This window comes from Sabethes cyaneus, chromosome 3 (assembly GCF_943734655.1).
Source record: "Sabethes cyaneus chromosome 3, idSabCyanKW18_F2, whole genome shotgun sequence".
Classification (NCBI taxonomy): Eukaryota; Metazoa; Arthropoda; class Insecta; order Diptera; family Culicidae; genus Sabethes; species Sabethes cyaneus.
Window position 1 is genome coordinate 180,490,726 of NC_071355.1, and position 13,295 is coordinate 180,504,020.

Below are 13,295 nucleotides of genomic sequence, written 5' to 3' on the forward strand. Positions count from 1 at the left end.
TGGGCCGATTTGCATAATGTTTATTCATTGCTTTTTTTGCTACCTTTCTACCAAATGTGTTTTATCAAACTCTAATTATTATTCCATTATGAAGTGCACTTATTGAACGGGTAAGCTATATTTTTCCCATTGAAAATCAAATGCCACCATTGCATTGGGGCAGTACAAACAGAGCAATTACTATGATGTGTATCGAAATCTGATCTACCGGTCATTCCAAACCACCCGCCCGTGGTGGTTTTACCGGAAAATCCATTGATTTTACATTAACCATTTACCGCATTCGGTTTAGCACAAAAAGCAAACTCGTAACCGGAAACACGTAATAAATAAATCCTATACAACTCATCCCAGCATTATTAAAGACCGATGCAAAGCCTTTATGGTTGATGTTTCCCGTACCAATGTACCGCAAATGTGGACATGTAACGGCGGGCATGCCAAACTTTGACCCGTTGTGGTGGTAAAGTAGCAACATACCTGCCGCCGGACCGGGCGGAACCGAACCGAACCGAACCAGCAGCAGCTGTGGCTGACCGGAACCATCCAATTGTTGCCGCTGGCTGTCGTGACGTGACGATCCGATAGGTCCTAGGTGTGGTTCATCTAAGCGAAAAACTATAACTAAATGGCAATCAGTAGGCATCCGTTCGCACGTCGGTCGGCGGAAGGCCAGGTCAGGCAGGTGATGATTGTTGATGTTTCCGAACAGGTTTGTCGGTTTTTTACTTGTTACTCACATCGGGCAGCATACGCTTGTCTAATCTACACGTATATTGTTTTTTTCTTTATTAGCCACTGATGAAAGGTTACTATCGGTGAGTGGTTTTCCATGAGTGGATTTTTGTTCTAGGATTCCCATGTGTGTAAAACATGCTTAAAATAAAATGCAAAATTGAAGAGAGGTGTATTTGCATATGTAAAATAAAAAATTAATAATAAATTAGTTTAAATATCAAAGAGCAAATAGCGCTCGGCCTGAAATTCATAACTTACTTGGAAAATGTTTCCAATAAAATCAGTTTTTTGCTGTTGGCCAAACATTCTGACCAACCCAACTAACCACTGGTCAACCGGCGTTTTTTTGCAATAGAAACAGAGTGCACCAGTCAGCAATATGTGCGCACTTATTTTGATATTTATTGAACCCACAATCCAAACCCCAATCATAGTCCGTTTAATTGCGGCCGACCGCACTCCCTGTGGTTTCCCTGGTTTCTCGTTCCAAAACCTACTGCCAGCTCCACGTATAAATATGCATAGATTTATATAAAGATGTATTTATAATGATGATAATATGCACACACGCATCCTAACAGTAGTGATAACACCCATAGACATAATTTCATGTAAATGTCAGCAACATCAACAGACTATAAATCATCAGCAAACAACAGCTAACGAAAGCTGCACCCAATCCCCGCCGGGGAAGCTGATGCACTGAGCCACCCTCGAACCAGGCGGCTCCGAACCCAAACGGGCCTCCGCAGCGGGTACTCGAGGCCGACCCGCTGTTCCGTATCCAGAGCGGTGGCTGCCGCGACGGTATCGGTGCCGGCATTTGGGTATTGCGTGCCTTCTCTAGGTTACTCCCGCCTCCTCCGGTGCCGGGTCCAGTCCCGGCACCATTGCCGGTTCCGGATCCACCGTACACACCCGCACCGGAACCGTAGCCTCCGAAGCCGCCGTTCGCTCCGTGACCTCCCCGTGGGGGCACTGTGGAAGAGAAGGATGGAAAATATTTTCGGTTAGTTCAGCTGTACGTACGGATAAAAACGCAGGCCAGTTTTATTTCCCCCGGCATGACGTCATTTAAAAGCAAATTTGATCATTATTCGATCAAATTTATGTGCGAGCATGTATTTTTTTTTTTCGTCAAGCACGCATCATGCGTGTAGGTCGTTTATTGCTTCCCTCAGCGTCGAAAGTGGTGAGAAACGCAATTCAAAGATAATGGAACAGCAAATCAAATTTCTACATATGCATTTTTTTAACGCAGAGGACCGCGTCGCAATATCCGTGTTGACGTCAATGACATGTGAAATACTAATGGATAATTAAAGATTGTTATGCTCTTGGTACAAAAGAATGCATTTGAACATTTTTCTGAAATAAGTTAAAAGTGTTTAGAATCAGCACAACAGACATTTGCGTTCAGGGTAAGATCATTTATTTACAGAATGGCGCCACTGGAATAAGTGTGTTGCGAATCGATCCCGCACGTTCGCAGTGAGAACCCTGTCATATCTACTCGTTAGTTATCTAAACTGTTGAATTATTCCAAATCCACAGTGTCCTGAAACGATTTTGAGATCATCTGATCACCAACAGAAAATCCAGAAATGTTAAAAAAGCTAAATCAGCTGGTTGTAAAACCCATTTTAAAGTAGTACCATGCTGCATCAAAATCCGGACGGTACCAATATCCGGAAACCTTCACTAATTTATCCTTATTAAGTAAGAATATATACAATTTATTATGTGTAGTTATGTGGATTACTTTTTAAATGTATCTAAGATCGTTTAAACATAATCGGTGATTAAGTAGGCTGCGCGAAATAACTTAAATAAATCCAAACGTAACGTACTTGCCAAACGGTGTCTTTTTCCTGCGAGTTATTTCAGATTAATAAAAAGTAATGCTTTCACGATTTAAGGTTTTGGGAACTTATTATTACAAAGAAACCAACTTTTTAGGCTCAGTATTAACAAAGAAGGTTAGTTTTAATTAATTGAGACGGTTTCATTCATTAATGTGTTGAAATAAAGTGTATTTTTATAAATAATTACGCTGTCCGGATTTGAAACCATGTTTTTAAATCCGGACATGTTGGACAATTGATGGTAACTACCTAATGTTTTTCTTAGAAAAAGCGAAAGGACTTGTTGAACTAGGCAGAAGGTGTGGTAAGAGAAGGAGTCTCGATCCATTGAACCGTCAAAATATTTGGAAATCCAAAATACTTTGAGGTATTTAATGTAGAGCTTCCGTTCTCTGGTTAGGTAAGTGGGTCAGTGTAGCACTTGACTAAAATCGTACCATTAATGACGCCAAAGTGGCATTAAAAGTAAAAGATGGTATAAAGAGATGATTTTTTAATACTACATTTTACAAGTGATAAGTTGTGTACTTATATTATAGGCATACATTTCTTAGACAAAATACGAAAAAGTTTTGCCTGTCCAGAAACCGATTCAAAAGTGTCCGGATATTGATTCACTGAGATGTGAGGTGTCCGGAATTATGAACAAGACAAGCCTGTTTATTTCTCTTATTTAAATGTATTTTATTGAGTTTTTATTATAAAACTAGCTGACCCGGCAAACTTCGTACTGCCACCAATTGAATTAAATGCCGTAAATAGTAAATTTTGGATGTACTCAAAGTGTAGGTTAAGTTTTGTGCGTTTTTTAGAAGTTTATCTTTTGAGGAAATGGTTAATTGACTACCGGATTTTCATAGAACATCTGTTTCTTACAACTGTGCTAAACCATTAGTTAGAAATGGCAATCAAAATCGTAAAATTTATTGCCAAATATACGCTAAAAACATGTGAAAAATGTTGATTTTTCAATTCTCAGTACCCAACAGTTGTGCTGAGTGTCAATTTATTTTTTGTAAAAGTAGACTCGATAACGCCTAATTCCGTCTACTGCAGCTAACTGTCTAATGATATGCAATATACATTCAAAACTTTTTGAGAACAGAATCATTGCACCACCAACTATATTTTCATTGCCGCCAAATCTATGATTGTTCTGTTCAACGCCCTCAAATGTTTTCTTTCGCCTTTGTGCATTCCCCCATTATTGATTTGAAATTTTGCATGTTCTTTTTTACGCAAATTTTTGCTTTATAAACATACTAGCTGACCCGACAAACTTCGTATTGCCACAAATTAACCTGTGTTGTACATAAATCATGAATCTCGGATGATCTTTGTCACAATCTCGAGTTTTGCAAGCCCCCAGTGGGCGGCGCTTCCGACGGCGGGTCACCGGCAACACTCGCGACCGTCTCGTCCTGAATGATCTAGTGTTACTATAGATAGTTTTTGTGGTCTTGTATTGACTAATGTTTTATGGAAGAGTCTCAAATTTCTCGAGTTCGATTAGTTTTTGAGTTTGCAAAAATTTCTGTTTTATTTGTATGAGAGTCCATTTCCCCCTACCACAGGGGTGAGAGATCTCTAACTTAATGTAAAATAAATTCAAGACTCCAAAATCTCCCACATGCCAAATTTAGTTCCATTTGCTTGATTAGTTCTCAAGTTATAAGGAAATTTGAATTTCATTTGTATGGGAGCTCCCCTCTTAAAAGGGGAAGGGGTCGTAATTCACCATAGAAAAAATTTCTGCCATTTAAAACTCCCACATGCCATAATTTGGTTCCATTTGATTGATTAGTTCTCGAGATAAGAGGAATTTGCATTTCATTTGTATGGAAGCCCACCCTCTTAAAGGGGAGATGGGCCATAACTCGCTTTCTAAAGAAGAGAGGGGTCTCAATTCACCATAGAAAAAAATCTTGCGTCCAAAACCACTTACATGTCAAATTTGGTTCCATTTGCTTGATTAGTTCTCGAGTTATGACGAAATTTGTTTTTCATTTGTATAGGAGCCCCCCCCCCCTCTTAGAGTGGGGAAATCCATAGAAAATATTCTTGCCTACAAAAGCACCCACATGATAAATTTGGTTCCATTTGCTTGATTAGTTCTAGAGTTATGAGGAAATTTGTATTTCGTTTGTATGAGAGCCCCCCCTCTTAAAAAGGTAAGAGGTCCTAATTCATCATAGAAAAAATGGTTGCCTCCAAAAACACCCACATGACAAATATGGTTCCATTTGCTTGATTAGTTCTTGAATTATGAGGAAATTTGTATTTTATTTGTGTAGAAGCACCCCCTCTTAAAGTTGGGAGGAGTCCTAATTCACCATAGAAAATATTTTTGCCTCCAAAAACCTCCACATGCCAAATTTGGTTCTATTTGCTTGATTAGTTCTCGAGTTATGAGAAAATTTGAATTTCATTTGTATAGGAGCCCCCCCTCCTAAAGTGGGTAGGGGTCCCAATTCATCATAGAAAAAATTTTTGTCTCCAAAAACACCCACGTGCCAAATTTGGTTCCATTTGCTTGATTAGTTCTCGAGTTATGAAGAAATTTGTATTTCGCTTGTATATGAGCCCCCCCTTCTAAAGTGGGGAGGGGTCCTAATTCATCATAAAAAATATTCTTGCCTTCGAAAACCTTCACATGCCAAATTTGGTTCCATTTGCTTGATTAGTTCTCGAGTTATGAGGAAATTTGTATTTCGCTTGTATATGAGCCCCCCCTCCTAAAGTGGGGAGGGGTCCCAATTCATCATAGAAAATATTTTTGCCTTTGAAAACCTTCACATGCCAAATTTGGTTCCATTTGCTTGATTAGTTCTCGAGTTATGAGGAAATTCGTATTTCGCTTGTATAGGAGCCCCCCCCTCCTAAAGTGGGGAGGGGTCCCAATTCATCATAGAAAAATTTTGGTCTCCAAAAACACACACATGCCAAATTTGGTTCCATTTACTTGATTAGTTCTCGAGTTATGAGGAAATTTGTATGGAAGCCCCCCCTCTTAAAGGGGAGAGGAGTTATAATTCCCCTTATAAAGAGGGGAGGGGTCTCAAATTACCCTAGAATAAATTCTTGTTACCGAAAACACCCACATGCCAAATTTGGTTCTATTTACTTGATTAGTTCTCGAGTTTTGCAGAAATTTGTGTTTCATTTGTATGGGAGCCCCCCCTCTTAGTGGGGGGAGGGGTCTCTAACCATCACTAAAACCTTCCCTGGCCCCAAAAACCTCTACATGCAAGTTTTCACGCCGATTGGTTCAGTAGTTTTCGATTCTATAAGGAACATGGGACAAACAGACAGACAGACAGACAGACAGACAGACAGACAGAAATCCTTCTTTATAGGTATAGATAATTTGTTGACACTTTCGATTTCCTCTATCGAAATCAGAGCTTTGTAGTGATTGCCACCGTAATTTTTGAATTTAAATTTGATTTTATTTGCTAATTTCATTTCTTGCTGGGCTCCTCAAACATACGAAAATGCAAATAAATGTACGCCTTGTCTTAAACCCTTTTTTGTCTTCTTTATTACTTTGGTATTTCAAAACAATTTGAAACAGAATTATAATTTTATGAGCCTTTTTGCACTTTTAGAAGTGTAATCAGAAGAGAAAAGCACAAAAAATAATTAACGTTGTTTTCAATACGATTTATTCTAATGGGTTACATGTACTTTTAGTGTTAATTTATTTTAGCTAATATTCTTTTCAAGTACACTTTTCAATTAAATTTAATACATAAAGTATATTCTTCACTTGACGGTCATATAACTTCATACCTAATTTTTAGTCATTGAAACATTTGTAAACATGCATTAGAAACGCATACAACGTAGAAAGTTTCCAGTTCTGGTTAATTTCATTAATTTGATAAATGATGTGAAAGAATTAGTTTTAGACTATTAGGCTCTTTTATAAACTGAACCCCCAACGCATTATACAACATTTATTATTTTTTAAATTTGCTAGCCCATAAAACTGTTTATTAGCAAGAATAAAGATTCTGTTTCAATATATGTATATTGCATACCATATTAACGGACAACTACAGCAGACGGAATTAGGCATTATCTAGAGCTATTGAATTTACTTTTATAAAAAATAAATTAACAGCTAGCTTAACTGTTGAGTGCTGTAAATTGAAAAATCAACATTTTCCACATGTTTTCAATGAATATTTGGCAATAAGTTTTAGGATTCTGGAAAGATTACCATTTCTAACTAATGTTGATTTCAGATTATCTCCGCCACCGCAATGTTTGTTCGATTTAATCGACGTTTTTCGGCGAAATAAGTATGAAGATTTTTCCGGACGTTTCGAGCTACTACTGGTCTTCGCTCATCATCTGCGGACAACTTTTTCGTCTATTAGGTTCTACTTGGACTTGGAGAAAGATAAACCAAGTAGAACCTAATGGACGAAAAAGTTGTCCGCAGATGATGAGCGAAGACCAGTAGTAGCTCGAAACGTCCAGACTAACTGGTATTTAAAAATCTTCATACTTATTTCGCCGAAAAACGTCGATTAAATCGAACAAACATTTCTAACTCAGTTTCTAAGTATTTCAGTATTCAGTCTTTCTAACACAGTTGTAACGAACAGATGTTCTGTGAAAATCAGGCACTATTGACCATTCAATCAAAGTTACCCTCATCAACATGTTTGTTAGCCCAGCAACGACGCTTCATATTGAATGCGACGCCGGTTGATTTGCACCGATAATAATCATAGTAGTCTAAAATATTGTCTATGCGACGAATGGCGGGAAAAGTAAAATATCGGTTTTTTACTATTTTTCAGTTTTTCGCGTAGATTTTTAATATTTTTTTTTGCGTATAAACCTGAAGCAAACCAAAACACCTCAACTGAAAAAAGAATCATGCAATTCCATTCTGCCGTTCTTGAGTTTATCCCTTACAAACAAACGAACCAACTTGGTTTTATTATATAGATTGACGTGTTATTGCAAAATTAAGCTTGATATTTGATTATGGTACAAAGCAATTACTAGAATGTTGCGAAATTATTGTTTACGGAGCATATTAAACATAAGACCTGCTTAAGTGTCCGGATATTGATGCAGCATGGTAGCTCTTTTTTAATGGAATCCAAAATTGTCATCGAGAGATGCGGTGAATTTGCGGGAGTTTCTCAATTCTATGATGACTATCCGGATGAATCCGGGATTCGCATTAGAATTCTGCATAAAATTCGTACAGAATGCCGTACTTATAGAAATAGGAATCCTTAAGATTCCTATAACTCGGTAAAGGAATTTTCTATGCCATGAAATAAGGATCCTCGGGATTTTGAAAGCAGGAATCCTGTGTGTGTGAGTAAGGGTGGTTTAAGTTTTATGACATAAGTTGTAACCATAATCGTAACGCGAGGCAAGGAGTGCCTTCACTCGTCGTAAGAAGCTGTCACTACATATTATAATTCGATTAAACAGTGATACAACAACAGTGATGTTACTTTCCAAAGTGTGGAGTCCGATGAATATGTCGGTAAGGAGTAGGTAAAGTAAGGAGGTAAGGTCGGTTAAAGAATAATTAATTGTAAAAGACAAACTGAAGAAGTCTTTCCATTCGAAATCCAAGGATTTTAAGTGCTCAGTAAGCGGTATAGTCGTCTTAATTCCGTAGAGGACAGCCGATTTAATAAGTGTTTTATTGACTGGCAGATGGATTCAACTAGTTTCTGCTTTTAATCTGATGAATTCACAAAGTTATGATATCAAAGTCATCAGCAAAGCCTAAAAGTCGAACCATCGCATAGTGGTCCAAACAGCGAAATACGTGATCGTGTGATATTGCGCCGAAATGTAAAGTTTTTCGCATGTAGTGTCTTTAGGAAAATTTCTTGGTATAACAAACCCCTTCTTGTGAGAGAAATCTTTGGGTGGTGAATTCTCTTTCAAGTGAGATACGAAATTTATTTTCTCGTATATTCGAGATAGAACTTTGATACATTCAGGAAAGTTATCGTAAATATTAATACAAACAACTTTGTCAAAGACACCATACTTGTATATCTTCACGTAAATTATCTATGAAGCGTTATACGTGGACAAACCCTTTAAAACAGTTTTAAACCCTGACTTATTCTGGTCAATTTTTACGTGTTCATAGTGTTCTAGTTTCTAGTTTTTCCCGGGACTTGGTTGTATTACCAGCTGGCACCACGAGGAGGTAGGGATAAGAGTTGCTATAACTGAAAGTGGTCAGGTTGCACTGTTATAGCCATTTACCAGCCAGAGCTCTAGCCCTTTGCCGTTTTGGTCTGCACAGGCGATCGTTTGAACAAGGAGATTTTGGTGGCGTGGTGGTGTTGGATACAAATTCATTTATCACATTCAAGATTGTTAATTGAAAATATTCGACGGCATCGTCATAATATGTAGCAGAGTTTAGTGTCTACCAATTAATGCGAAAGATAGAGGATCTAATCCCGACATAATCAGCTCGTCGAAAGTTCAGTGTATCATCATCTCCGAAGGGATCCTGAAAAATGATAGGCACTGGGAGATTCAACAGAACCTCTAAAGCAGGATGGTTTGCGTTGAGAGTAATCAAAGGCTCAATGGGTTCCGAAACGGTATAGACGGGTGTTGCAACTTCGTTAGACAAAACAAAATCAAGTGTTTCGGTTGACTATGCCATTGACTTCTGTCAATCCTTTTGCCCTGTAGGGCAAAACCATCGATAAGTGTAGAACTGAAGGGCGATAAAGCTTACTTACTTACTACTTACTTAGGTGGCTTGCCGTTCTAAGACAAAGCCTGTTGAACAAAGTTTCTCCATGTAACTCGGTTGAGGGCTATCGCTCTCCAATTCCTCGGACACCGAGTACTCTCCGCCAGATCTCGCTCCACCTGGTCTAACCATCTTGCTCGCTGCGCTCCTGGTCGTCTTGTTCCTACCGGATTTGAGGCGAACGCCATCTTTGCAGGGTAGTTGCCCGGCATTCTTGCAACATGCCCTGCCCATCGTATCCGTCCAGCTTTAGCCACCTTCCGGATACTGGGTTCGCCATAGAGCTGTACGAGTTCATGGTTCATCCTCCGCCTGTATGCCGCCGAAGATCGTTCTTAGCACTCGTCGTTCGAAAACTCCGAACACTCGCAGGTCCTCCTCGAGCATTGTCCATGTTTCATGCCCGTAGAGAACAACCGGTCTAATAAGCGTCTTGTACATGGTGCACTTTGTACGTGGACTTAGTCTATTCGACAGTAATTGCTTGTGAAGCCCATAGTAAGCACGACTTCCGCTGATAATACACCTCCGAATCTCACGGCTGGTATCATTGTCCGCCGTTACCAGTGAGCCAAGGTAGACAAATTCATCGACTACCTCAAACTCATCGTCGTCGATCAATATATGTACTACTGCCCAAGCGGTGTCGTTCGGCCTCGGTTCCGCAGGCCAGCATGTACTTTGTTTTAGACGTATTTACCTTTAACCCAATGTTTTTTGCTTCGCGCTTTAGTCTGGTGTACTGTTCAGCCACCGCCATAGATGTTCAGCCGATAATATCCATGTCATCGACAAAGCAGACGAATTGACTAGATTTGTTGAATATCGTGCCCCGCGTGTTGATATCCGCTCGGTTCATAACACCTTGTAGCGCTATGTTGAACAGCAGGCATGACAGACCATCACATTGACGAAGCCCTCTGTGTGATTCAAATGAACTTGACAATCCACCCAAAATCCGAACACAGCACTGTGTACCATCCATTGTAGATTTAATCAGTTTGATGAGCTTCCTGGGGAAGCTGTTCTCGTCCATGATTTTCTATAGCTCTTTCCGGTCGATGGTATCATATGCGGCTTTGAAGTCAACGAACAAATGTTGCAAAGGAACTCTGTATTCACGGCCCTTTTGGAGGATTTGCGCAGTGTAAATATTTGATCCGTCGTAGACCGACCTTCGACGAAGCCGGCTTGATAAGTTCCCATAAATCTGTTCGCAATTGGTGATAGTCGGCGGAAAATGATTTGAGACAGCACTTTATAGGCGGCAGAACGGTGATCGCTCAATAATTCTCACAGTCCAACTTGTCGCCCTTTTATTAGATCGAGCAGATAACCCCATCTTTCCACTCCTCCGGTAGCTGTTCCATATCAAAATTCTAACAATTAGTCGGTGTATACAAACGGCCAGCTTTTCTGGTCCCATTTTAATAAGCTCCACTCCGATGCCATCTTCTCCAGCTGACTTGTTGTTCTTTAGCTGCATGATGGCCTCCGTAACTTCGCCTATCGTTGGGACTGGCATCTCTTCCTCGTTTGTTGCACCGTCAAAATCGCTTTCCCCGCCGCCATGGTTCTCCGCCTGGGCGCCATTCAGGTGTTCGTCGAAGTGCTGCTTCCACCTATCGGTCACCTCACGATCGTCCGTCAGAATACTGCCAGTCTTATCCCAACACATTTCGGCCCGCGGCACAAAGCCTTTACGGGATCCGTTCAGTTTCTGGTAGAACTTTCGCGTTTCCTGAGAACGATGCAGCCGCTCCTAATCTGCATATCCCTGCTCTTCCAGTTAGCGCTTTTTCTCCCGAAAGATTTGGTTTCACTGCATCTTCTTCTGTTTGTGTCCGTTCCACGTTCTGACGTGTGGCACTGCGCATTTTGGCCGCCCGCGCAACGTTCTCCTCATCCATCACCCTCCTACATTCATCGTCAAACCAATCGTTCCGCTGATTCCGGGCCACATGCCCGATGGAGCTTTCCGCTACACTGCTAATGGCTGTTTTGATAGTGTTCCAACAGTCCTCAAGAGGGGCTTCGTCCAGCTCGTCCTCTTCCGGCAGCGTAACTTCGAGTAAATGCGAGTAATTTGCGGCGACGTCTGGCTGCTTCAGCCGCGCGAGATCTAACCGACGCTGGCGTTGGTACCGAATGTTGTTCACAACGGAGAGTCTTGGGTGCATCTTAACCATCACTAGGTAGTGGTCCAAGTCAACGTTAGCGCTTCGATAGGATCTGACGTCGATAATGTCTGAGAAGTGCCGACTGTCGATCAAAACGTGGTGATCGTCTGTGATTCTATCTGATTTGGTGACCTCCAGGTGTACTTGTGATGGATTCTGTGCTGGAAAAAGGTACTACGTACGGCCATGTTCTTGGAGGCGGCAAAGTCGATAAGTCTTAGGCCCATTTCATTGGTCCGCTGGTGTGCACTGAACCTTCCAATCACCGGTTTGTATTCCTCCTCCTGGCCGACCTGAGCACTGAAATCCCCGATGACGATCTTGATATCATGTTTTGGGCAGCAATCGTATTCACTCTCCAACTGCGCGTAGAATTCATCCTTGTCGTCATCGGTACTTCTGAGGTGAGGGCTATGCACGTTGATGATGCTTATATTAAAGAATCAACCCTTGATTCTCAACCTACACATTCGAGGATTGCTTGGCCACCACCCAATCACCCGTTTTCGCATCTCGCCCATCACTATGAAAGCTGTACCCAGCTCGGGTGTGTTGCCGCAGCTCTGGTAGATGGTATGCCCATCTCTGAACGTATGTACCGTTGAGCTCTTCCAGCACACCTTCTGCAGCGTTACGACGTCGAACTTGCGGCTCTTCAATACATCGGAGAGCACTCGAGTGCTCCCTTGGAAGTTGAGAGATCGGCAGTTCCACGTCCCGACTTTCCAATCCATAGTCCTTTTTCGTTGCGTGGGTCTATTCCGATTGTTCCAGTAAGAATTTCCTTTTTCTTCGTTCCGTGCTTTAGCATTTTTCGTGGTGACGGCTTGCAAAGCCTGCTACACCAACCCCCTGTTTCGCCGGAGGGCCAACGAAGCACGAAAGAGCCCTCCTTTCCTGTCAGCATACGACCTTGGCTTCCACCAGGGTTGGTTACCCGATCTCCACCAAAGTTGCTCGTATCCCGGTTAGTACCACGAGGAGGTAGGAATAGGAGTTACGATAAAGCAGTTAAGGAATCAACCTGAAATGTCCCGTCATTTGAGTTACACCACCGAAGCTGAGGCTGACTATAGTACCCAAACTTTAGAGCATAGTCACTAACTTCCAAGTTGTATGGGGGCGAACCAAACACTGGTTGAAAGCCCCATTAAAAAAAGTTGATAAATAAATAAATAAATCCAAGTTTTAAACAACAGCACCGAAAGATTCCACGTACTCATGAATGCTGCTTATATCGTTACGTCGATCCGGGAGTAAGTAGATCACGCCCACACTCACAACTCGACGAGGCTTAGCGATTCTAACCTATAGCTACTTTACAGTATCGGAAACAGGTGTTACGGGTTTTGATTCTGTTCGAGAGGTTACGATCAGTGCGATTAACAGCAAAGTCATTGCCGAATAGTTGCGCACTATATAAACAATAAACATTCATCATGTATCGATCAACAAAATAACATCGTAGTCGCACTTGCTTGCAGCTAGAAAGACTGGATCTAACTTTTCCAAAATCCTCGCATGTTTTTGTAGTAAGAGCGCATAGTGTGGGTATCTTCCACGTTGCTAGTTGCAACAACTCCATTGTTTAATTCTAAATTTGAGGTAGCTGGTAGAAAATACTCGGAATTCTAGCCGGGTAGTTCTTATCCCTAGTCTCTCGTAAACTTCGAACAGTCGCAGGTCCTTTCCGAGCATTACCTACGTTTCATGCCCGCAGAAAACAACCGCGTCTGAGCGTCG

The 13,295-nt window shown here is 41.1% G+C and overlaps 1 protein-coding gene across 1 annotated transcript in view; it reads right to left on the reverse strand.

The window, feature by feature from the left end:
• Positions 1-274: 274 nt before the first annotated feature.
• The window catches only part of LOC128740468 (neural cell adhesion molecule 1), a 46,207-nt gene continuing 33,186 nt past the window's right edge, over positions 275-13,295 (reverse strand). Inside the window, exons 9-10 of the mRNA XM_053836008.1 lie at positions 1,414-1,716; positions 275-591 (exon numbers count right to left, since the gene is read on the reverse strand). Coding sequence (XP_053691983.1) covers positions 275-591; positions 1,414-1,716 — 620 coding nt within the window. The remainder of the gene's footprint in view (positions 592-1,413; positions 1,717-13,295) is intronic.